This window comes from Salvelinus fontinalis, chromosome 15, assembly GCF_029448725.1.
Source record: "Salvelinus fontinalis isolate EN_2023a chromosome 15, ASM2944872v1, whole genome shotgun sequence".
Lineage (NCBI taxonomy): Eukaryota > Metazoa > Chordata > Actinopteri > Salmoniformes > Salmonidae > Salvelinus > Salvelinus fontinalis.
Window position 1 is genome coordinate 24,076,573 of NC_074679.1, and position 25,734 is coordinate 24,102,306.

Sequence of the window (25,734 nt, forward strand, 5' to 3'; positions counted from 1 at the left end):
TGTTTAACACTTTTTTGGTTACTACATGATTTAATATGTGTTATTTCATAGTTTTGATGTCTTCACTATTATTCTACAATGTAGAAAATAGTTCAAATAAAGAAACACCCTGGAATGAGTAGGTATGTCCAAACTTTTGACTGATACTGTATTGCCCATCCGTACACGGTATACTAGTAAAAACAGATTCATATATTGATATGTTGGGCACCTCTGCATGGCACCAGAGGACGAGTGCAACTTCTTGAGAAGCTGATGACGATGTCGCCTGCCTGTATCTGCAAATGCATGTCAATTATATACATTAAACACGTAATATCAATGATAGGATTTTTTTTATGCTGATCATTTTATTTTCATGACACCTTGTTGGGTATTGCCTTCTTTCCCGTCTATCTCTCCCCTAACTTGTATATTGTATTATGGTTGTGCACAAAAGAAGACGATACATTTAAAATGTGTGCAAAATAGCTACAAAATTACCATTCCCTCTGAAGTCGCCCGCGCGCTCCCGGAAGTTACGCCGCATAAAGTGTTTGGCGTTTGTTTCCTGACAGACGCTGGTGTTCCTGCCGCTACTGCGATAAAAACAGCTATTGTCGGGACATCTGACGCTCACCACAGGTTTGTCTCCGTTGCACATTCTTGTAAATGTTTGGGCATATGTAGTAGCTATCAAAGTTCACAACTGATTACCGCTCAACTGGATGGAGATCAATGTATAGCTTGCTTAGTACTGTGTTTATTTTTAGCATCAAATTTGCACTGGCGTGCTCTGCAGTGCCAATGCATTGGACATAACATGCCCTTGTTATTGTAATTTCTCACAAGAGGCCGCAGAACCCCCGTACACCCGATAGCCTGGCTATTCCAGCCTACGCCAATATTACAATGTTGTAAAATATAATATTCATTAGCGGATCTGAAACATCTGAACAGTACTTGTGGCTTGCAAGGCTGATGCTAAGAAAGTGGACCGACGACGCTAAGGCAGCAAACGTTAGCTCGCTAACGAACGTTACTTGGCAGATTATATGTCAAGATAGCTGGCTAAACTAGTAAACGGATGTTACCCTTTGCTTGAGAAATTGTATGTTTATTTTTTCCGTTTCTATTCTACAAGCCGTCGAGGAGTTTTGAAAAAATTTGATCACCGAGATTTGGCAAATAGGTTGTTGCGCTAGCTGGCTACTAGCAAGGTTAGCGTGTTTGCTCGCTCAGCTGAGCTATAGCTACAGTATCTAGCTAAGCAAACGTAGACTAGCTTGCTAACAACATTTGACAGCTAGTTGATTTTAGCGATTTTGAGGCGTCACTCAAGCTTTGTCTATTGCTGCGAAGATGCTAAATACTAATGGCATAGCTAGTTACATGTTACTATTATTTAGAAACCGGGGTTATTAGCTCACTAGATGAGCCAAACTGTAGAGTGAAATAAGTATTTTAATCGTGAGGATTATTATAAATTTAAACTGATTTCTTATAATATTTTCACCGTGAAAAAAAAAATATAATCGTTTTTTTCATCTTCAGTCAGGACAGTTTTGCAATGCCATTCGCTATTAATCAGATCTATATAATTAGCCTATGTGATGAAGCTTGGCCATGTTCAGGGTTACACATGTCAACACACATTCTGATAATATCTGGTATGCACTGCACTGCCACTGCATATAGTATGTTGTACTTGATTCAGTTAACTTATTGGCATGACTTAGGTGGCTCACATTGCCAGATAATTTCCTTGCAAATTGCTTCTAAGTCATTCCCTTAGATTTCACCTGGAGAGGAAAATGTGGTCTTGAGTGTCTTCAACTTGTCCATAGTTCTGTGCTTTTCTCCCTTGTCTTTGACAGGATGTTAATGATGTGCATTTTTTCCCCCCATAAGATGGACCAGCAGGCCCAGTCCTACATGCTTGCCAGTCTGACGCGGCCCCACTCTGAGCAGCTGCTGCAAGGCCTCCAGCTGTTGCGGCAGGACCATGAGCTGTGCGACATTGTGCTGCGAGTGGGGGATGCTAAGATCCATGCCCACAAAGTGGTGCTGGCGAGCATCAGCCCTTACTTCAAGGCCATGTTCACAGGAAATCTGTCAGAGAAGGAGACCTCTGAGGTGGAGTTCCAGTGTGTTGATGAGGCTGCGCTACAAGTAAGGCTCAATTAAACAAATCAAATGTTATTTGTCACAAGCACAGAATACAATGGGTGTAGACCTTACTGTGAAATTCTTACTTACAAGCCCTTAACCAACAATGCAGTTCAAGAAAGAGTTAAGAAAATATTTACTAACTCAACTATTAACAATAACTAGGCTATATACAGCGGGTACCCTTGCAGAGTCAATGTGCGGGGGTACAGGTTAGAGGTAATTTGTACATGTGGGTAGGGGTGAAGTGACTATGCATAAATAATAAACATTGAGCAGCAGTGTAAATAGTCTGGGTGGCCATTTGATGAATTGTTCAGCAGGCTTATGGCTTGGGGGTAGAAGCTGTTAGGGAGCCTTTTGGTCCTAGACTTGGCACTCCGGTAGCAGAGAGAAGTCAATGACTTTGGTGATTGGAGTCTTTGAAAAAAATTGGTCCTTCCTTTGACACTGCCTAGTTTATAGGTCCTGGATGGCAGGAAGCCTGGCCCCTTTGATGCACTGGGCCCTACGCACTACCCTCTGTAGCGCCTTTCGGTCAGATGCAGTTGCCAAACCAGGTGGTGATGCAGTTGCCAAACCAGGCGGTGATGCAGTTGCCAAACCAGGCGGTGATGCAGTTGCCAAACCAGGCGGTGATGCAGTTGCCAAACCAGGCGGTGATGCAGTTGCCAAACCAGGCGGTGATGCAGTTGCCAAACCAGGCGGTGATGCAGTTGCCAAACCAGGCGGTGATGCAGTTGCCAAACCAGGCGGGGATGCAGTTGCCAAACCAGGCGGGGATGCAGTTGCCAAACCAGGCGGGGATGCAGTTGCCAAACCAGGCGGGGATGCAGTTGCCAAACCAGGCGGGGATGCAGTTGCCAAACCAGGCGGGGATGCAGTTGCCAAACCAGGCGGGGATGCAGTTGCCAAACCAGGCGGGGATGCAGTTGCCAAACCAGGCGGGGATGCAGTTGCCAAACCAGGCGGGGATGCAGTTGCCAAACCAGGCGGGGATGCAGTTGCCAAACCAGGCGGGGATGCAGTTGCCAAACCAGGCGGGGATGCAGTTGCCAAACCAGGCGGGGATGCAGTTGCCAAACCAGGCGGGGATGCAGTTGCCAAACCAGGCGGGGATGCAGTTGCCAAACCAGGCGGGGATGCAGTTGCCAAACCAGGCGGGGATGCAGTTGCCAAACCAGGCGGGGATGCAGTTGCCAAACCAGGCGGGGATGCAGTTGCCAAACCAGGCGGGGATGCAGTTGCCAAACCAGGCGGGGATGCAGTTGCCAAACCAGGCGGGGATGCAGTTGCCAAACCAGGCGGGGATGCAGTTGCCAAACCAGGCGGGGATGCAGTTGCCAAACCAGGCGGGGATGCAGTTGCCAAACCAGGCGGGGATGCAGTTGCCAAACCAGGCGGGGATGCAGTTGCCAAACCAGGCGGGGATGCAACCGGTCAGGATGCTCTCGATGGTGCAGCTGTAGAATTATTTGAGGGTCTGGTGACCCATGCCAAATCTTTTCAGTTTCCCTAGGGGGAAAAGGTGTTGTGGTCTCTTCACAACTGTCTTGGTGTGCTTGGACCATGAGTTCGTTGTGGACACCAAGGAACTTGAAACTCTCTCGCCCCGCGTCACTTCCGACCTGTCGAAGTCTATGATTGGCTCCTTTTTCTTGCTCACGTTGAGGGAGAAGTTGTTGTCCTGGCACCACACTGCCAGGTCTCTGACCTCCCTATAGGCTGTCTCATCGTTGTCGGTGATCAGGCCTACCACTGTTGTCCTCTGCAAACTTAAATCAAATCAAGTTTATTTTATATAGCCCTTCGTACATCAGCTAATATCTCAAAGTGCTGTACAGAAACCCAGCCTAAAACCCCAAACGGCAAGCAATGCAGGTGTAGAAGCATGGTGGCTAGGAAAAACTCCCTAGAAAGGCCGAAACCTGGCTGTGCCGGGTGGAGATTATAACAGAACATGGCCAAGATGTTCAAATGTTCATAAATGACCAGCATGGTCAAATAATAATAATCACAGTAGTTGTCGAGGGTGTATTCAGTCAGCACCTCAGGAGTAAATGTCAGTTGGCTTTTCATAGCCGATCATTAAGAATATCTCTACTGCTCCTGCGGTCTCTAGAGAGTTGAAAACAGCAGGTCTGGGAGAGGTAGCACGTCCGGTGGACAGGTCAGGGTTCCATAGCCGCAGGCAGATGGTGTTGGCGTCATGCTTGGCCACGCAGTCATGGGTGAACAAGGAGTATGGGGGGGGACTAGGCACGCACCCCTGAAGGGCCCCAGTGTTGAGGAGCAGCGTGGCAAATGTGTTGTTGTCTACCCTTACCACCTGGGAGCAGCCCGTCAGGAAGTCCAGATTCAGAGAAAGGCTTTTAGTCCCAGGGTCCTTAGCTTAGTGATGAGCTTTGTGGCCACTATGGTTGTTGAATGCTGAGCTGTAGTCCATGAACAGCATTCTCACATGGGTGTTCATTTTGTCCATGTGGGAAAGGGCAGTGTGGAGTGCGATTGAGATTGTGTCATCTCTGGATCGGTTGGGGAGCTATGCGAATTGGAGTGGGTCTAGGGTTTCCGGTCTGATGATGTTGCTGTGAGCCATGACTAGCCTTTCAAAGCACTTCATGGCTACCAACGTGAGTGCTATGGGGCAGTAATAATTTAGGCAGGTTACCTTCGCTTTCTTGGGTACAGGGACTATGGTGGTCTGCTTGAAACATGCAGGTATTTCAGACATGGTCAGGGAGAGGTTGAAATGTCAGTGAAGACACTTGCCAGTTGGTCTGCGCATGGTTTGAGTACACGTCCTGGTAATCCGTCTGGCCCTGCGGCTTTGTGAATGTTGACCTGTTTAAAGGGCTTGCTCACATCGGCTACGGAGAGCGTGTTCACACAGTCGTCCAGAACAGCTGGTGCTCTCATGCATGCGTCAGTGTTGCTTGCCTTGAAGTGTGCATAAAAGGCATTTAGCTTGTCTGGTAGGCTCGCGTCACTGGGCAGTTCACGACTGGGTTTCCCTTTGTAGTCTGTAATAGTTTGCAAGCCCTGCCACATCTGACCAGCGTCAGAGCCGGTGTAGTAGGATTCTATCTTACTCTGTTTTGACGCTTTGCCTGTTTGATGGTTCGTCTGAGGGCATAGCGGGATTTCTTATTGTCCCGTTCCTTGAAAGCGGCAGCTCTAGCCTTTAGCCTGGTGCGGATGTTGTCTGTAATCCAAGGCTTCTGGTTACGGTCACTGTGGGGATGACGTTGTTGATACACTTATTAATGAAGCTGGTAACTGAGGTGGTATACTCCTCAATGCCATTGGATGCATCCTGGAACTGTGCTAGCAAAAGTCATGTAGCGTAGCATCCGTGTCATCTGACCACTTCTGTATTGAGCGAGTCACTGGTACTACCTGCGTTAGTATTTTGAATATTTCACTGTGTTTACTAAAACAAGCCTTTTCTGGCTTTTTCATATCATTGTTTTACTTTCCCTCCTGTAGGCCATCGTTGAGTATGCCTACACTGGCACAGTATTCATCTCACAGGAAACGGTGGAGTCCCTACTGCCAGCTGCTAACCTGCTCCAGGTCAAGCTGGTGCTGAAGGAGTGTTGCTCTTTCCTAGAGAGCCAACTAGATGCTGGGAACTGTATAGGCATCTCTCGCTTCGCTGAGACCTATGGCTGCCATGATCTCTGCCTGGCTGCCACTAAATTCATCTGCCAGAATTTTGAAGAGGTGTGCCAGACAGAGGAGTTTTTTGAGCTGACACGGGCGGAGCTGGATGAAATAGTGTCAAATGATTGTCTGAAGGTAGTAACCGAAGAGACTGTGTTCTATGCCCTGGAGTCGTGGATCAAGTATGATGTCACTGAGCGGCAGCAGCACCTGGCTCAGCTACTGCACTGCATCCGCCTGCCTCTCCTCAGTGTTAAGTTCCTTACCCGCCTCTATGAGGCAAACCACCTTATCCGGGATGACCACGCCTGCAAGCACCTGCTCAACGAGGCTCTCAAATACCATTTCATGCCTGAGCACCGGCTCTCCTACCAGACGGTGTTGTCTACACGGCCACGCTGTGCTCCCAAGGTGCTCCTTGCTGTTGGAGGCAAGGCTGGACTCTTCGCCACCCTCGAGAGGTAATGCTGAACCCCAAACAGTAGCAAATGTTTTATTTTAGCAAATGTTTCATATGAATTGGAAATGTATTTAACAAATGTAACTAATGTTCTAATTTCTTTCTCTTGTAGCATGGAGATGTATTTCCCTCAGACGGACTCGTGGATTGGGCTTGCCCCTCTCAGTGTGCCCCGCTATGAGTTTGGAGTGGCATTGTTGGACCAGAAGGTGTATGTGGTGGGTGGCATTGCCACACACATGCGACAGGGCATTAGCTACCGGAGACATGAGAGTACAGTGGAGAGATGGGACCCTGACAGCAACACCTGGTCTACAGTGGAGCGCATGGCAGAGTGTCGCAGCACCCTGGGGGTAGTGGTCTTGGCTGGGGAGCTCTATGCCCTGGGGGGCTACGACGGCCAGTACTATCTACAGTCTGTGGAAAAATATGTCCCCAAGGTGAAGGAGTGGCAGCCTGTGGCACCCATGACCAAGTCACGCAGCTGTTTTGCCACCGCTGTGCTGGATGGCATGGTCTACGCCATCGGAGGCTATGGTCCAGCCCACATGAACAGGTACGTTTTAATATAGTCAATCTGCGGTGGAATTATTAAGTTAACAGGTAGTTTTGCTCATGTGGTTCTAGTAGGCTTTTGAAATACTATGCCTACTTCAACTTGCCGTGAACCTCCATTTGTTCCTACACATGGTAATGCTCACATCAGGAAAGTTTATGGTAGACCCCACAAGACCTTTTGAGGTCTTTGATCCATCCAAGGAAAGGGTTTCAGCCACCCTTTCAATCATGCTCTGTTACTAGCCTGCAATGCAACCCATATTCTGTAGGATCAAGATTTGTTGTCTTCTATTCAGACAGACATAGTTGCTTTTGTAGAACAAGAGCTCTCTTGCTGGTTAGACCCCTGTTGTCTTTGCTCACGAGAGAGAGAGAGAGAGAGATGTTGTAGTTACCAGTCTCCTTGACTCCCCAAACCCTTCAGGAAAATGTTTGGACAGGGAAGCTGTTGAGGGTTTCATTACTTGATATATCCTGCAAAATATAGAACTGGAATAGATGGCCTCATTAAATTGAGCTGTGACAACGGTACAGCTATATAGTATCTAAAAGCAAAAAGGACCAATGGTGAATTGTATTGGCTTAGATTCAGAAAATGTTAGTCATTTTCTTTTATATGATAGAGTATTAGGCTTGCTACTGTACTAACCTGTTAAAAAGAAACGGCTGCAGTGACAGTCAAAATGCACAGTGTAACTGTACCCTTTTATTGACTGAGTTTTATTTCTTGAACTCTTTTTACTGTGCAGTGTGGAGCGGTATGACCCCAGCAAGGATGCCTGGGAAATGGTAGCCCCCATGGCAGACAAACGGATCAACTTTGGTGTTGGGGTCATGCTAGGGTTCATATTTGTGGTTGGGGGACACAACGGGGTATCACACCTGTCCAGCATTGAGAGGTATGACCCACACCAGAACCAGTGGACAGCCTGTCGGCCCATGAATGAGCCACGTACAGGTGAGTTGGGAAATGACTCAAACAAGGTTTATTATTTTGATGCAGAGAAGTTGACCATTCAGATTGCATGGCCAGAAATAACCATTTTATGATATCCATATTTTCCCAGGAGTTGGCTCAGCGATCGTGGACAACTACCTCTATGTGGTGGGGGGTCACTCGGGGTCATCCTACCTGAACACTGTCCAGCGGTACAACCCCATCACAGACAGCTGGCTGGACTCTAGTGGCATGATGTACTGCCGCTGTAACTTTGGGCTGACTGCACTTTGACCCATGATACCCCTGGGTAGGACTCCTTAAGAGAAGAGTTGGACGAAAGGCTCCCCCCCCCCCCCCCGTTCATCTCCAGCAGGCTGAGGGCGGTGCTACACTGCCGTGAATCCCGGCGAGCGAGCTTGCTGAATGTGCCCGGCTGGCGACAGGGGACCACCGAGATGGCCAGAGTGAGAAGAGTCTGGTTTGGGTGGAGGAAGGCGCGGGGCAGATCACCATGGATCTTGTCACAGAGATGACCACTACTGCTGCTGGACCACAACAAGGACTCTGACATTTTACAGAGGACTGTGGGAGAAAACTAAGTTTAAAAAAAAAAAAAAAAAGCGTAGACCTGTGTTTATGCCATTATTTCTGTTAAACACTCCAGACTTTTTTTTCTTCTTCCTGCTATGAGCAGAACATATGTTCCAATTTTCTGGATCCTTAAAGTTTGTGTGCGTGTGGCGCAGAATGTCTGTATGCTTGTGAGTAGATGCATGTCAGATTAAATGATTGTTATTTTGTCTCTGTGTGCTGGACTAAAGCTCAGGTAAGGTGATTGGCTCACACACTGAGTTTGAAATGTCTGCACCTAAATCAGTGCTTCACAAAGAGAAATTGGAATCTTTATATATTCACTTACAAGGGCTGCCTTTTTTTCTCTGTAAATTAAAAGAAATAGATATGAATATATCCTCTAGTGCATTGCCTGTAAATGTTTTTTGCACTGGGTTACTAGTGTGTATTTGAGTTGAAGGATACGCAAACCCCAATGAATTCTCCTGAGAGTACTTGCCACCTATCTGTTTCATCCTTGGAGCAATTCTGAGATCCCTCATGTTACAGCTTCTATTACATCATCCTGTGGTAGGGTCACACTTCATCCCTCTTCATAAGCATTCAAAAGTGACCCTGTCCCTCTTCACTGCTGGGTTTGTATGCTGCTAACTGGTGCTATATTCAGGATTCTCTTATTTTATTTGTTCCTCTGTTACTGTTGTAGATGTTGGTTGTATACTAATGTATATGCCCCAACTTGACAAGCTCCCATGCAATAAAGCAGTGTCTTTACTTTGAGCCCCATGTTAAATTGAACTCTTTAGGCAGTCTATCAATACATTACTGATCTGATGCTTTCATTCTTTATCCCCAGTGATGCCATCCGTTAAGCTATGGTTTGCCTGAAACATTGTCCCTGCATTTAAAAAGTAGTACATCTGGCTGCCCGCTATCACTGCCAGTTTCCTTACAAAGAAAGTCTGTGATTGTTGTGCTCTAATGGGTTAGGAACAAGCCTCTTGTTTAGCATGTGAGTGATCCCTACACCCTCTCTGCTTGCTTGCCACCTCTCTGCTGAAGCATGTGTGAGGAGCTGCATGTGGCCATGGCCTTCCTGACGAGCTCAGGGAAGAGTGCATATACACAGCCTCATGAGACGTGCCAAAATATGCTTTCACAAGTCTGGTGTAACTTTCCCACCTTACATACAGAGCTACAAATAGCTTTCCTCTGTGTGCCAGAATCAAAGGGTTATTTTCACTGCTAATGTATGGTACGTGTGACATACCGCCCAGCTGTCATATGGAGGGGTGGATGCGGTGTTGTCTCTGTCAAGGGAAATTGTCAGTCACAAAGTCTTTGACAGACCAAGGGCATGGGGACAGAGCTCAAAGGGCCCCCCCCCCCCCCCCAGAAGGCTGCAGGCTGAGTCTGAGTGTTGTAGCTTTGGGTCACTCTAAAGGGCAGGTAACATGAGGCAATAGAGAGAACTAATGTGATGTGTAAACCTCAAGAATCCCTGTTGGTTCAGAATGAAAGAGTTGTTTACTTGTATTGTACATTATAGATGTTAGCACATGTGGAAAACTTAAATGGAGCTCTGCATTGCACTTACCAAATTATTTGATCGATTTAGGTTAATGGCATTTAGACAATGCAATATTGTTTTAAGTGGATACAATTTTTGCTTTGAATTTGGCTTCCTCAAAGTCGAGGTGTCTCATTGCTGTGATGTTATCACATGTGACATGTCTGTCTGTTCACATGTTTATCTTGTCTGATGAAAGACCACTGTTATTCAAACCTCTGTTTTCCTCATCCCACTTTGCATGGTGTGCTCTTGTCTTTGGGAACATTTCCAATGTTGTGCCTGTCAGTTCACATGTACTAGGAAAAGTTTGCAGACAAATGCATTGTGTACTCCAGTAAAAATACCAGTTATTGTTTAGCATTTTTCACAAGTAATGTAAGATTGGCACAAGACTTTGACTGTGTATGGGTCTTGCTCTAAGCCAGGGGTGTCAAACTCATTCCACGGAGGGCCTTGTGTCTGCAGGTTTTTGGTCTTTCCTTTCAATAAAGCCCTAGACAACCAGGTGTGGGGAGTTCCTAACTAATTAGTGATGTTAATTCATCAATCAAGTACAAGGGTGGAGCGAAAACCCGCAGACACTCGGCCCTCCATGGAATGAGTTTGACACCTGTGCTCTAAGCCATTTTATCGGTCTCACCAGAGAGCAGCCGTGCAGTTACAGTACTGCAGTTTTGTGTGTTCTTCCATTTAACACACTTGTCAGTTGTGGTTACAAATGACAGTACACTTTAGCTCTTACCCTGTAACTTTACCTTGGACTATTTAGTCTTGCTCTAGCAATAAGAGGCCGAGTACGAGCTTGTCCAAACAAGCGTGAGTTCTTCACTTGAGGACTCTTTTTCAAAATACTTCATTTATTTTTGGTTGAGTCTTAGGGGTAGTTAAATTGGATTTCAAGGTGTCATAATTAGATGGCTGCTGCTGTTTTTTTCTCATCCTGGAATAGTGGGCTTTATCATTTCACACTGGAAACATCTCCAGAAATCCAGTCATTTTCTTTCTCCATGTTTTTTTAAAGACGCCATTAAGTTGTCACGGGATGAAAGTAAATGGTGAGCCATTTTAACCTGCATGACTGTACAGCTCCTATTCTAAATGCATACTATTTATCTGCATAACTATGAAATGATTCTGTAATTTCTTTGGATTTTACTCATTTGGAATAATGTGAATGCAAATCTAACATTGCAAACAAGCAATTAGGTGAAATTTTATATCCTTGGAAAATCCTAAGATAGACAAACAGTGCATTATTTGGGGGTGAATAAATGGCCATTTCATAGTTCAAAAGGATCTAATACTTTCTTTTAAACATTTGCCATTTATTGAATATTTTTTCCATTTAGATTGTGTGTACTTTTTAACTCTTGATGTTAGGTAAATGAGGCATTTGTCTATCCACAACAGGCTGGCAGGATGAGCCTGAACATCAGAACAGTGAAAATCACGCAGGCGTGATTGTCTGCGGCTACCATCTATTGTCAAGCATTTGTTACACTAGCATGTATAGAGAGGTTATCCTTGTGTGGATATTGAAAACCACAATGTTAGGGATGTATTTTTACTGACTTATTTACTGCGTTGGAGGGAAAACTCTTGGTCATACGTGGAATCTGAAAACGTCAAACTGCAAAATGAAGGGATGTATAAATGTGTGTGATATTTATTTACTTATTTATCATAGCCTAACCATGTCTTGTTTTGACACCTTTCACCAAAGTGCTTGTTTTAAAGAATGCAGAGGGAGTACTAATATCAAGTCTGGAAAAGACTCACTGCTATCTCGTGTCTAAAAAAATAAAAATAATTGAAACCGATGTCAATGTTAGCCAAATGAACACTGCTTCATTTACATTTCCCATGAGAGTGTCTGAAGGTGATATTTTTGAATGGTATATCCTGTGGATTATTACTGGAACTACAAGAACCCTGCTGTAGAAGCTGTATTTCCCCCACATTTTATCATGCTTTGAACATACATTTTAGCCAGTTTATTTATTTGGTGCAATTGTACTGTTAAAATTAATAAATGCCTGCCTTAAAGGTACGCTTTGTTCTTGTCTCTAGTTTCTTGTACGACAAACCAACATACAAATGCTAGAATATAAAAATATATGTATTGTTTAAGACTTCAATGACTGCATAGAAACAAAAAAAACGCAATTCAAAACATGAACATGGATTGTTGCTCAAAGACAGTTTCATTATTTAGTTCTGACAAAGATGAAATTGGCAGAGGTCAATGCTTAACATTACATTGTGCATATGAAGCCTGTGATAAGCAGTAATGTTATTTCCAAATGATCAAAAGCATTACAAAATCAAATTTATTTAATGTTTTGACATCTTGTTTAGATTGGGATGTAACAATTTACCTTATTGAATTGTGCAGAATAATTTTAATTCAGGGTATTATATGCTACTGTGAAAGGCAAGCACTCAAGCACTTATGTAACATCACTATGCTGGGGTACTTGTAAGTACAAGTAATTACTTACATTTAAGACAGAACTGATTTTATCCAATGATACATTTTCACAATTTATACAAATATTTGAGCAGGTATACATTTTAATACAAGTTAACGCTGTGTGACTCCCAAGTTGAAGTCCAATGGACAGCTTAAAACAAGTAATTCAAGGATAATGATTGAATTTCCACAAAATGCAAATACTGTTTCAAATGTTTTTAAACAGGGGAAATAGTACAAAAAAGCACCAGTTTGATCTGAGGTCAGGGCTAGTATGCACAAATGGATTGTAGTAGATGAGTCCTGTACAATCTCAGATGCTTCACTTGTCTAGCCTATACAGTGGGGTAAAAAAGTATTTAGTCAGCCACCAATTGTGCAAGTTCTCCCACTTAAAAAGATGAGGCCTGTAATTTTCATCATAGGTACACTTCAACTATGACAGACAAAATTAGATTTTTTTCCTCCAGAAAAATCACATTGTAGGATTTTTAATTCATTAATTAACAAATAAGCAAGATTTCTGGCTCTCAAAGACCTGTAACTTCTTATTTAAGAGGCTCCTCTGTCCTCCACTTGTTACCTGAATTAATGGCACCAGTTTGAACTTGTTATCAGTATAAAAGACACCTGTCCACAACCTCAAACAGACACACTACAAACTCCACTATGGCCAAGACCAAAGAGTTGTCAAAGGACACCAGAAACAAAATTGTAGACCTGCACCAGGCTGGGAAGACTGAATCTGCAATAGGTAAGGAGCTTGGTTTGAAGAAATCAACTGTGGGAGCAATTATTAGGAAATGGAAGACATACAAGACCACTGATAATCTCCCTCGATCTGGGGCTCCACGCAAGATCTCACCCCGTGGGGTCAAAATGATCACAAGAACGGTGAGCAAAAATCCCAGAACCACACGGGGGGACCTAGTGAATGACCTGCAGAGAGCTGGGACCAAAGTAACAAAGCCTACCATCAGTAACACACTACGCCGCCAGGGACTCAAATCCTACAGTGCCAGACGTGTCCCCCTGCTTAAGCCAGTACATGTCCAGGCCCGTCTGAAGTTTGCTAGAGAGCATTTGGATGATTGGGAGAATGTCATATGGTCAGATGAAACCAAAATAGAACTTTTTTGGTAAAAACTCAACACGTCGTGTTTGGAGGACAAAGAATGCTGAGTTGCATCCAAAGAACACCATACCTACTGTGAAGCATGGGGGTGGAAACATCATGCTTTGGGGCTGTTTTTCTGCAAAGGGACCAGGACGACTGATCCGTGTAAAGGAAAGAATGAATGGGGCCATGTATCGTGAGATTTTGAGTGAAAACCTCCTTCCATCAGCAAGGGCATTGAAGATGAAACGTGGCTGGGTTTTTCAGCATGACAAAGATCCCAAACACACCGCCCGGGCAACAAAGGAGTGGCTTCGTAAGAAGCATTTCAAGGTCCTGGAGTGGCCTTGCCAGTCTCCAGATCTCAACCCCATAGAAAATCTTTGGAGGGAATTGAAAGTCCGTGTTGCCCAGCAACAGCCCCAAAACATCACTGCTCTAGAGGAGATCTCCATGGAGGAATGGGCCAAAATACCAGCAACAGTGTGTGAAAACCTTGTGAAGACTTACAGAAAACATTTGACCTCTGTCATTGCCAACAAAGGGCATATAACAAAGTATTGAGATAAACTTTTGTTATTGACCAAATACTTATTTTCCACCATAATTTGCAAATAAATTCATTAAAAATCCTACAATGTGATTTTCGGGATTTCTTTTTCTCATTTTGTCTGTCATAGTTGAAGTGTACCTATGATGAAAATTACAGGCCTCTCTCATCTTGTGGGAGAACTTGCACAATTGGTGGCTGACTAAATACTTTTTTGCCCCACTGTATATACCCTGTTGACAATTCTACATCAGAGTTTAATTAGCTAAATTTGCTTCTCAGAAAGTGCAACCATTTCACCCAAGACAACACGCTGCAAACATATTTTTTTTTTTTATAGCAGTAAAGCTATTTAAGGTTGAGTTGATTCTTCAATATGCATACCTCCCCAGAACTATTATAGTCCATGCATATATTCTTGGATTCCAAGCATGCCCAAAGAGAAGATGCACTTATTTTGCACAGTGAGTGTTTGAGGCAACAGTCAGGCAAAAGGGAGCACATAATTCCAAAAAGTAAATCTCAAAGTATAAAAACAAAACAAGGAAGTTGTTGACATGATATCCTAAAAAGTTGGAAATGTGGTATAAGCCTTTTCAAACGAGATAAAAATGTCATTAAATATGATTAGGTGATAAAAGTATCTGGTAAGAGCTCACTGTGGAATGGAAGACAAAACCATCATGAGCCAAATGTAAAGTAACTTGGATACTATTTCTGTGAATGAAGGGCAATAAATAGGAAGGTGTTAGTGTGCATTTTTCAAAAGATGCCTTCCTATCAGTGTTGTCTAGTATCTACCTCCTTCCTTCTGTGTCCCTTCTGGACCATGGTGACACAATTGGGGTCAATTCCTTTTCAATTCAAGTAAATTCAGGAGAATTTATTTTCATCCTGAAATGATGGAATGAAAAATGGAACTGACCCCATCCCTGCTTGGTTACATTAGTGCATCTCATTTGTCTGAGGCGCGGATGTAGACAAGGGAAGAGAGAAGGAGGAGTTCAGGGGGCTTGTTTAACAGGATCAGGTTGTCGCTCCTCAGCCCGTCATAGTGCATCCAGTAGCCGTCTATCTGGAAGGCTGCAGAGTAGTGATGCTCCTCCTTGTTGAAGAGTGTAGCGCCCTCCAGTGAGTACCTGTGGAAAAGCAGAGTTGCAATTGGATTTTTCTGCATGTTGAAGACCATTCTCGGTTACCAGAAAAAGCTTAAAGAAATCGGTAGAAATAGCAAAGTACATGCAAGTAGGTGCTGTTTAAACAAAATAAAAACAGATAGCCAATCAATTACATTTAACATCCAGGGAGAAAAATAAACAGCACCTAAGACAATGAGGCTGGGATACGAGTCCTGCTCTACAAGATTTCTTTACCTGTGTTGGGATAGGGCTAGATGGTAGGGAACATAGGACAGCTCCTCAGACTTCCAAAGCTGCATGTTGAGAATGACAAAAGGAGGTGGTCCATGGCAGAAGACCCTCTGAGAGAACTCCCTCAACCCATTGCACCTAAAGAACAGACAGCAAATCAGTCAGAATCATAGAAAGAATATAAGAAAAGACGGTGATTCAACATTATGTCTCAGGTGATTTGGAAAGCCACAGACAATCAACAATATAATAATACTATTGAATTAAAAGCGAATGATCTGTAATAGGAACAAAAACACCATATATACAGTGCATTCGGAAAGTATTCAGACCCCTTCCCCTTTTCCACATTGTTACATTACAGACTTATTCTAAAATTGATAAATTATTTTTTCCCCCTCAATCTAAACACAATACCCCATAATGACAAAGCGAAAACAGGTTTTTAGAAATGTTTGCAAAAAAACAAAACAGAAATACCTTATTTACACAAGTATTCAGACCCTTTGCTATGAGACTCAAAATTGAGCTCAGGTTTCATCCTGTTTCCATTGATCATCCTTGAGATGCTTCTACAACTTGATTGGAGTCCACCTGTGGTAAATTCAATTGATTGGACAGGATTTGGAAAAGCACACCTATCTATATAAGGTCCCGCACAGCTGACAGTGCATGTCAGAGTAAAACCAAGCCGAAGGAACTGTCCGTAGAGAACCAAGACCGATGGTCACTCTGACAGAACTCCAGGGTTCCTCTGTGATGATGGGAGAACCTTCCAAAAGGACAACCATCTCTGTAGCACTCCACCAATCAGGCCTTTATGGTAGAGTGGCCAGACGGAAGCCACTCCTCAGTAAAAGGCACATGACAGCCCGCTTGGAGTTTGCCAAAAATGCACCTAAAGGACTCTCAGATGAAACCGAGATTGAACTCTTTGGCCTGAATGCCAAGCGTCACGTCTGGAGGAAACTTGGCATCATCCCTACGGTGAAGCATGGTGGTGGCAGCATCATGCTGTGGGGATGTTTTTCAGCGGCAGGGACTGGGAGACTAGTCAGGATCGAGGGAAAAAATGAACAGAGCAAAGTACAGAGATCCTTAATGAAAACCTGCTCCAGAGCGCTCAGTACCTCAGACTGGGGTGAAGGTTCACCTTCCAACAGGACAACGATCCTAAGCACACAACCAAGACAACGCAGGCGTGAGTTCGGGACAAGTCTCTGAATGTCCTTGAGTGGCCCAGCCAGAGCCTGGACATGAACCCGATCGAACATCTCTGGAGAGACCTGAAAATAGCTGTGCAGAAACGCTCCCCATCCAACCTGACAGAGCTTGAGAGGATCTACAGAGAAGAATGGGAGAAACTCCCCAAATACAGGTGTGCCAAACTTGTAGCATTATACCAAGAAGACGCAAGGCTGTAATTGCTGCCAAAGGTGCTTCAACAAAGTAAACGTCTGAATACTTATGTAAATGTAAAATTTCAGTTTGAAAATGTTATAAATTATGAAACATTTCTAAAAACCTGATTTTGCTTTGTCATTATGGGGTATTGTGTGTAAATGAGTGGAAAAAATGATTTAATAAATTTGAATAAGGATGTTTACGTAACAAAATGTGGAAAAAGTGAAGGGGTCTGAATATTTACGAATGCACTGCACTAATGTATAACGTATATGTTGGAGTATCTTTTAATGTATATATCAAACTATATTTTTGTCATGTAATACTGTGTATAAAAGTACCATGTATGTAAAAATGTATGAATAATGTATATGTAACAAAATAGCGATTAAAACCTCAAATGTAAAACTTATTTACTTTTGTTCTCCGGAGAGGAGGTGTGGTGGATAGGCCAATATATATATATATATATTTTTTGAAACATTATGTCTCTCACCCCAGTTCTTTGCAGAGAATGATCTTGGGACAGAAGAACTCATCCACAGCTGACTGAATGGGATCTCTAGGGGGCAGCTCATGAGGAGGACTGGGATGGAAGAAAAAGGGTAAGAAGCCTAACTCTGAACACCGTGTAGTGAAACCAGGTAAAAGCTATGGTCCTTTATTGATGTCACTTGTTAAATCCACTTCAAATCAGTGTAGATGAAGGGAATGAGACATGTTAAATAATTATTTTTAAGCCTCGAGACAATTGAGACCAATTGTGTATGTGAGCCATTCAGAGGGTGAATGGACAAGACAAAATATGTAAGTGCCTTTGAACGGGATATATATATTTAACTAGTAGACGTAAGCACCAGTTTGTCAAGAACTGCAACGTTTCTGGGTTTTTCAAGGTCAACAGTTTCCCATATGTATCAAGAATAATCCACCACCCAAAGGACATCCAGATAATTTGACAACAGTGGGAAGCATTGAAGTCAACATGGGTCAGCATTTCTGTGGATGCTTTTGACACCTTGTAGAGTCCATGCCTCAACAAATTGAGGCTGTTCTGAGGGCAAAGGCAGGGGAGGTTCATGCAACTCGATATTAGGACGGTGTTCTTAATGTTTTGTACACTGCGTCTTTATAACTTTCTCAAGATAGTTCATCTGTGTCGTTTTCAATGGGAGCAAATAAAGCATAGTGGGTAGAACAAGCAGGGAGGTGGGCAGAGCAAGCACGCGCTAGTGAGATCCTATTGTCACGTTCTAGCATGCATTTCAATATTTCTGTTTGAAAAATGTCTTCTCTGTGAAGTGCACGTGTGCAATAACTAAATTAGCCCTTGCACTCCTTGTAAATCTACCTCATCCCCATATTATTACTTACCCTCTTGCTCTTCTGCACCCCAGTATCTCTACTTGCACATCATCATCTGCACATCTATCACTCCAGTATTAATGCTAAATTGTAATTATTTCACCTCTATAGCCTATTTATTGCCTACCTCCCTAGATTTGCACATAGATTTTTCTATTTTCTATTGTGTTACTGACTGTACGTTTGTTTATGTGTAACTATGTGTTGTTGTTTTTGTCGCACTGCTTTGCTTAATCTTGGCCAGGTCGCAGTTGTAAATGAGAACTTGTTCTCAACTGGCCTACCTGGTTAAATAAAATAAAAGGTGAAAAATAAATAAACAACGCAATGTTTTGTAACTTTGGCAGAGTGCACTAAGTTATGTAGACATGCCTCTGTTCATAACAGATTTGAGTTTTGTGACCAGAAAACTGGACTGAGATTGGGTTTTTCTTCGATGAGAAAAATCAGCAGAAGGTCGGCCCAATTCCATAGATGGGTTAGCTGACAACGTCACGAGAACGAAGCCCACGCTACAAATGGGGCAGAAGTCCATGTGTTGTGATTCTGGACGGCCTGATAGTTAGTTTCTTGTTATGGTTGCTGTCACGTGGGGAATCATAAGTTGCTCGTTTGTTGGTTTCATCATGTTCTTGACACCATGTCTTGTTTTGAGGTATTTGACTGATTTCATGACAATGCTAATATGGCAAAAATTTGCTGGCTATCTAACCAACAACTGTCACGATGTATTTGAGAGACAACAAGTGCTCATTGTGCAAATGTTTTTGTTTTCAATAAACATTGATAACAAAATATATTGTTTACATGTCAACAGTCTAAGCCAATAGTTGCGCAAGCGTCGGTTTTGTTGCAAAAAAAAAACCTGTCTGTACTCTCCCACTGCTGGCCACACTGGGCTTCCTATCGAATGGAAATTCCAACCAGATGCTTCAGATTTATAGATCCAGTGAAACTCTATCCACCACCAGTATCAGGCTACATACATGTACTGTATTTACACTAACCTAATCCACGTAAATTCCAACCTCAAAGAAAAGTACCAATAACAAAAACTTAAAATAGTGGTTGGGATTTGATAATGGGCACAATATAATCCACTGTGGACATGCAGCCCACCGTGGGTAAACATGACTTTATAAGGCTCTGGCAGAGACTGGACCAGAGCTGTTAAGAAACCAAACACACTTCATCATTTCATACTATGATCATTAGAAAGCTGAACCTTATTTTAGTCAAGCAGCGTGTCAAGGGGGCGAAATAAAAGCCTCTTGAAGACAGAAGTGTAGACCAGCTTTCCAGAAGAATTAGCATTGCAAGCAATAGAGACATGGAAGGTCCTCCCATTTGAACTCATAGCTTTTTGGCTACCTTATTTATAGTGAATCGCTTTTGGTTTTCATACAAATTAAGGATTACTGGTCTCTGATCAGAAGCTGAACAAGCTCTGGGAGATATAGTGTAAAGCAAATCCTCCCACACTAACCAGAATTCAGATTTTGGCTTATGGCTTTTGCCTCTCTTACTTGATGTTGATGGTTTTCTGTATGAACTCCTGGAAACGAGCAGGACAGCTCCAGTTGGTGCACAGACTCTCCTGCATGGTAGACATCATTGTCTCCAAGTTCTTGGTGAAGTTCTCATGTTCATTACCAAACAGGTCGATCTCCAACGCTGCATGGTGGATCACTGAGCGGTACTGCCTCTTGGACATCCTGTCCCAGATCCACAGCATCTTAACGGTGGTGTAGTCATACGAGTCCATCAGGTAGAGGAAATGCTCCACAAACTGCCTGCCCAGGAATATGCCCACCTCCCGGGGAAAGCTCTGGTTGTCTCTCAAAATTACATAAAGAATCATGAGGAACCCATCGATGGTGCAGGTGTTCTTTAAGCTTATCTTAACATACAGAGGGGTGCATGAGATGGCCTTCCTCCCTGCCCTGATGGTGTAGACGCCCCCCCATGGGAGCACAGGCCTCCAAAAGGAACGGTCCTCTTCATCATTGTTGTTGATGGATGCACGGATCTCCTCAAACAATGTCTTGGTCCTAGGGAAACGTGAAGGTACGTTATCATTCGCTCTGGGTTGAAGTTGCCCTTAAAAAAATTACTTATCCTTTACAATCAAATCCCAAAAAATTAAATGGAATGTTATAGAAGGGTCCAGACACTTTTTTTCACATTTTACAGAAACTTACCCCTAACAGCATTCCCTCATTCTTGTTGTGTCGTATGGGGGCCCTGAAAAAATATTAACAAAATCTCCCAAAACGTCCTTTTAGAGACGGCAAAGATGTCAGTATTGTGATGCATGTCTTTAGATGTCGTTCCATTTTTCGTGTATCCTGCTGCTACAGGTAACTAGGAAAATAAAGGAAACACCAACATAGTGCATTAATAGGGCGTTGGGCCACCACAAGCTGCCAGAAAAGCTTCACTGTGCCTCGGCACAGATTCTACAAGTGTCTGGAACTTCCTGTGTTGAAACACCCCATGCTTTCAATATACACTACATGTCCACCTACTTTTGGCCACCTCCTTGTCAAACATCTCATTCCAAAATCAGGGGCATTAATATGGAGTTGGTCCCCCCTTTGCTGCTATAACAGCCTCCACTCTCCTGGGAAGGTTTTCCACTAGATGTTGCAACATTGCTGCGGGGACTTGCTTCCATTCACAAGAGCATTACTGAGGTCGGGCACTGACTTTGGGCGATTAGGCCTGGCTCACAGTCGGCGTTCCAATTCATCCAAAATGTGTTTGATGGGGTTGAGGTGGCGGTTCTGTGCAGGCCAGTCAAGTTCTTCCACACCGATCTTGACAAACCATTTCTGTATGGACCTTGCTTTGTGCACAGGGGCATTGTTATGCTGAAACAGGAAAGGGCCTTCCCCAAACTGTTGCAACAAAGTTGGAAGCAGAGAATCGTCTAGAATGTCATTGTATGCTGGTGTAAAGATTTCCCTTCACTGGAACTAAGGGGCCTAGTCCGAACCATGAAAAACAGACCCAGACCATCATTCCTCCTCCACTTCACAATAACAACCGGGGCAGCTCTAGCAGGGCAGAAATTTTATGAACTGACTTATTGGAAAGGTGGCATCCTATGACGGTGCCATGTTGAAAGTCACTGAGCTCTTCAGTATGTTTATGGCGACTGCATGGTTGTATGCTCGGTTTTATACACCAGTCAGCAACGGGTGTGGCTGAAATAGCCGAATCCACAAATTTGAAGGGGTGTCCTCATACCTCTGGCCATGTAGTGTACTTTATATCCCTCATTTACTCAAGTGTTTCTTTTTTTTGAGCAGTGACCTGCAAAATGGACCGAGAAGTAGAGCTCGAGTCGCAACAAAATGGAACATAACGTTACGGATAAAGTTTGGAATTACATAATTTCGTGTACAATAGCTAAAGAAATGCATCACTACACTGACAGCTTTGCCGTTTCTAAAAGGATGTATTTGGGTGTTTTTGGAGCCTTTGTTCATACTTTTCGGGGCCCCCATACTACACAAGGATGAGGAAGTGATTTGCTGTTTGGGGTAAGTTAAAACATGTGAAATCACAAAAAAGCTGTCTAGACCCTTCTATAACATACCATTTACATAAAAAAAATAGAATGTGGTTAAATAAAATTCCCCCAAAACACTTATCCTTTTAGCACAGTTCGATGATCAGCTTATACCCTCCTCAAAACCTTACCTTCATCTTCCTTATGATTAATAAGGGTTTACCTGCATGGGATTGGTTAAGGAAGGTATTCATAATTTACAAAATTACTAAATAATTAAGTTACATATGAGTGTGCATGGCAATACATCCCTCATGCCAGGGGTCATCCCATCTTGTAGCAAGCCAACTGTCAGATCTGAGGATGACATGCATAATTGCAATGCAAACCCTGGTAGCTAGTTACATAATGCATATTTAAAAATATATATATGATAAACGTTTAGTCAGCATAATTTAATAAATCGAATTGAAAACTAACATGGCAGCTAGCTATAATTAATGCTCCCCTGCATGTAACTTCGATACTTTTGACATTCAGGTTACAACACACACTGGGGTGTAATCAATCCAAACAGTTAAACCCAAATAAAACGAGTTTCTATTGGACAAATGCAGGTAGGTCCCTCCCCGTTTCGTTCGCATCCGTTTAAGTAACGTTTTGCAACTGAATCAGGGTTTGACTAGCCTGCTGCATAAATTCTCCTGGCCTGCAGCTTTTTTTCAGATTTGACATTTACGCATCAGGTTAGGAGAATTATGTTAAGATTAGGAACATATTTAGGGCTAGCTAAAATACAACAAAAAAATCTACTTTTGACGTTAATTTGATAAAAGCAGTATCCCTTCTAGCCATTACCACATAACCAGCGTAATGAATACGCCCCTGGTATACACCAGCTGCTAGTAGACGTTAGCTTAGCAGACCATCTAACGTTACTAGCTAGTTAGCTAACTATCTCCATTGTAACTAGTGCAGTCTTCACTCCCCCCCCGTTTTAGTGCCTTTAAGTGTGGATGCAATATTTCCGAATGTTGATGTCGGGTTATCTACCAATGTTTTCAAAGAGATGTATTGGTTGGTTAGTCTAGCTAGCTAGATCACATGCAAGTTAGCTTAGCAGCTAGCTAGCAAACGTTAGTAACGTTACCTTTCAATTTGCAGACTCTCTTCGGTGCTCGAAATCAGGGTTTTGAGGTCTTCTGTTTCAGTCAAAATGCAGAATTTGCTCTCCATCGTTCTCTGTATTTCTTCATGTCTTAATTCAGGCCAACAGCCAGAAATCCTTCTCTATAACCCTCGAGAAAGCTTGGCACTCAGCAAGCTTCAAAACATCCAAAGCAATGTCATGTAACGCCCATTGCTTCGCGTGACCACGCCTATAAACAGTGGTTGGTTTACGCCCTTCATCTCTTTCTTTCAGCAATTCAATGCTGCCACCTGCTGTCTGAGACATTTTTGCTTTTCATTACATTTTCCTTTCAACATTTTCCTTCCTGCCTCCTTCTCTTGAGGGGGCGCACAGGGGTGTAAAGCATATTACGTCTTCTTATTGGTTGTATTGGCATGATTTTAAGACTCGTGATTGGTCAATAATTCCTGCCCTCAACTCAGACTGTTCTCTGACGGGTTGACAGCATTTGATAGCCATACAGATTACTTCACCCAGTACTAGCTACGTCTTTAGTTACGTGTGCTAATATTCTCAGAAGTTTTTATGGCCATATTGAGGATTTTTTACAAACATTATTGATTTGAGCTACTCTGGCACGGTATATAATTTACAACACTAGCTCTTCCGCCATAAGTAATCAGAATCAACACTCAGAGGGAAGAAGATAACAAGCTAACTGTGTTTAGGGGACGAGCTGGTTTAGCCTAACGATGTCAGCCCAAATCATTAGTGGAAAAGAAGTTTCAGCGTAAGTGTACATTTTTTAACTAATCTGTTGGACGTTTTTGTAAATTTGCTCGCTAGCACACATTTATGGTACAGATACAGATAACAAAGCACCATGTTGATTTTGTGTAAACTAACGTTAACCATAGGAACATTGCTTCATCGAAGCAGGCAGGTTTTGTCACATATCTAACGTTCTGTTGCAGTCCATAGAAATAGAATATGTTTTTGACACTGGGTCATCGTTCGGATTGTTAACAGCCACGTGCATCAAGCATGGTCTGGCAACCTCATTCTATTCTCAGGATGTTCTGTAGAATCTCATCCCAATGTATTGCAAACATCAAACAAAGTTGGATCAGATTCTAAAAAAACATAAGAATCCTATCTCTCATTCTCATGAAGTTCTAAATGTAACAGTATCTATTTTGGTGAGGTCGACGAACGCCCCTCCAACTGGTAATTACTAGTTGGAAAGTCGTCCTATAATGCTGCGTTCATAACCAAGTGGAAAAGTGGAATGACCAGTTCTGATGTTGTAAATGCCAGTTGGATGCATTCACGTGCTTTGAACTAGTTGAGAAACGTTGATTGGCTAATGGCCAACAAGCTGTCTACCATAAACTTGAAGTTTTTTTATTTGATTTCACCTTTATTTAACCAGGTAGGCTAGTTGAGAACAAGTTCTCATTTGCAACTGCGACCTGGCCAAGATAAAGCAAAGCAGTGTGACACAGACAACAACACAGTTACACATGGAGTAAACAATAAACAAGCCAATAACACAATAAACAAGTCAATGACACAGTAGAAAAAAGAAGGTCTATATACAGTGTGTGCAAAATGCATGAGGAGGTAGGCAATAAATAGGCCATAGGAGCGAATAATTACAATTTAGCAGATGATGATGATGTGCAAGTAGAGATACTGGTGTGCAAAAGAGCAGAAAAGTAAATAAAAACAGTATGGGGATGAGGTAGGTAGATTGGGTGGGCTATTTACAGATGGACTATGTACAGCTGCAGCGATTGGTTAGCTGCTCAGATAGTTGATGTTTAAAGTTGGTGAGGGAAATAAAAGTCTCCAACTTCAGCGCTTTTTGCAATTCGTTCCAGTCACTGGCAGCAGAGAACTGGAGGGAAAGGCGGCAAATGAGGTGTTGGCTTTGGGGATGATCAGTGAGATATACCTGCTGGAGAGAGTGCTACGAGTGGGAGTTATCGTGACCAGTGAACTGAGATAAGGCGGAGCTTTACCTAGCATAGACTTATAGATGACCTGGAGCTGGTGGGTCTGGCGACGAATATGTAGCGAGGGCCAGCCGATTTAGAGCATACAGGTCGCAGTGGTGGGTGGTATAAGGTGATTTGGTAACAAAACGGATGGCACTGTGATAGACTGCATCCAGTTTGCTGAGTAGAGTATTGGAAGCTATTTTGTAAATTACATCGCAGAAGTCGAGGATCGGTAGGATAGTCAGTTTTACTAGGGTAAGTTTGGCGGCGTGAGTGAAGGAGGCTTTGTTGCGAAATAGAAAGCCGATTCTGGATTTGATTTTGGATTGGAGATGTTTAATTTGAGTCTTGAAGGAGAGTTTACAGTCTAGCCAGACACCTAGGTATTTATAGTTGTCCACATATTCTAGGTCGGAACCGTCCAGGGTGGTGATGCTAGTCGGGCGGGCGGGTGCAGGCAGCGAACGGTTGAAAAGCATGCCTTTGGTTTTACTAGCGTTTAAGAGCAGTTGGAGGCCACGGAAGGAGTGTTGTATGGCATTGAAGCTTGTTTGGAGGTTAGTTAGCACAGTGTCCAAGGAAGGGCCAGAAGTATACAGAATGGTGTCGTCTGCGTAGAGGTGGATCAGGGAATCGCCCGCAGCAAGAGCGACATCATTGATATATACAGAGAAAAGAGTCGGCCTGAGAATTGAACCCTGTGGTACCCCCATAGAGACTGCCAGAGGTCCGGACAACATGCCCTCCGATTTGACACGCTGAACTTTGTCTGAGAAGTAGTTGGTGAACCAGGTGAGGCAGTCATTAGAAAAACCAAGGCTGTTGAGTCTGCCGATAAGAATACGGTGATTGACAGAGTCGAAAGCCTTAGCCAGGTCGATGAAG

At 43.2% G+C, this 25,734-nt stretch overlaps 3 protein-coding genes across 3 annotated transcripts in view; 2 read left to right on the forward strand and 1 right to left on the reverse strand.

Moving 5' to 3' along the window:
- Positions 1 to 515: 515 nt before the first annotated feature.
- LOC129811589 (kelch-like protein 28) lies at positions 516 to 11,968 on the forward strand. The gene is made up of 6 exons (XM_055863021.1): positions 516 to 624; positions 1,891 to 2,151; positions 5,638 to 6,275; positions 6,387 to 6,830; positions 7,582 to 7,790; positions 7,900 to 11,968. Exons 2-6 carry the CDS (start codon positions 1,891 to 1,893, stop codon positions 8,061 to 8,063), a joined length of 1,716 nt encoding a protein of 571 aa, XP_055718996.1. The 5' UTR covers positions 516 to 624; the 3' UTR covers positions 8,064 to 11,968.
- A 51-nt stretch (positions 11,969 to 12,019) lies between these two features.
- Positions 12,020 to 23,102, reverse strand: LOC129811590 (uncharacterized protein C14orf28 homolog). Its single transcript, XM_055863022.1, has 5 exons — positions 22,865 to 23,102; positions 19,724 to 20,248; positions 17,329 to 17,418; positions 15,432 to 15,566; positions 12,020 to 15,197 (listed from the first exon to the last, which is right to left on the reverse strand). The coding sequence occupies exons 1-5, from the start codon at positions 22,948 to 22,950 to the stop codon at positions 15,014 to 15,016; spliced, it is 1,020 nt and encodes a 339-aa protein (XP_055718997.1). The 5' UTR covers positions 22,951 to 23,102; the 3' UTR covers positions 12,020 to 15,013.
- Positions 23,103 to 23,344: 242 nt separating this feature from the next.
- The window catches only part of mthfd1b (methylenetetrahydrofolate dehydrogenase (NADP+ dependent) 1b), a 29,717-nt gene continuing 27,327 nt past the window's right edge, over positions 23,345 to 25,734 (forward strand). The window contains exon 1 of the mRNA XM_055863020.1: positions 23,345 to 23,636. Within this exon, the coding sequence (XP_055718995.1) occupies positions 23,599 to 23,636 (38 nt within the window). The 5' untranslated portion in view covers positions 23,345 to 23,598. The remainder of the gene's footprint in view (positions 23,637 to 25,734) is intronic.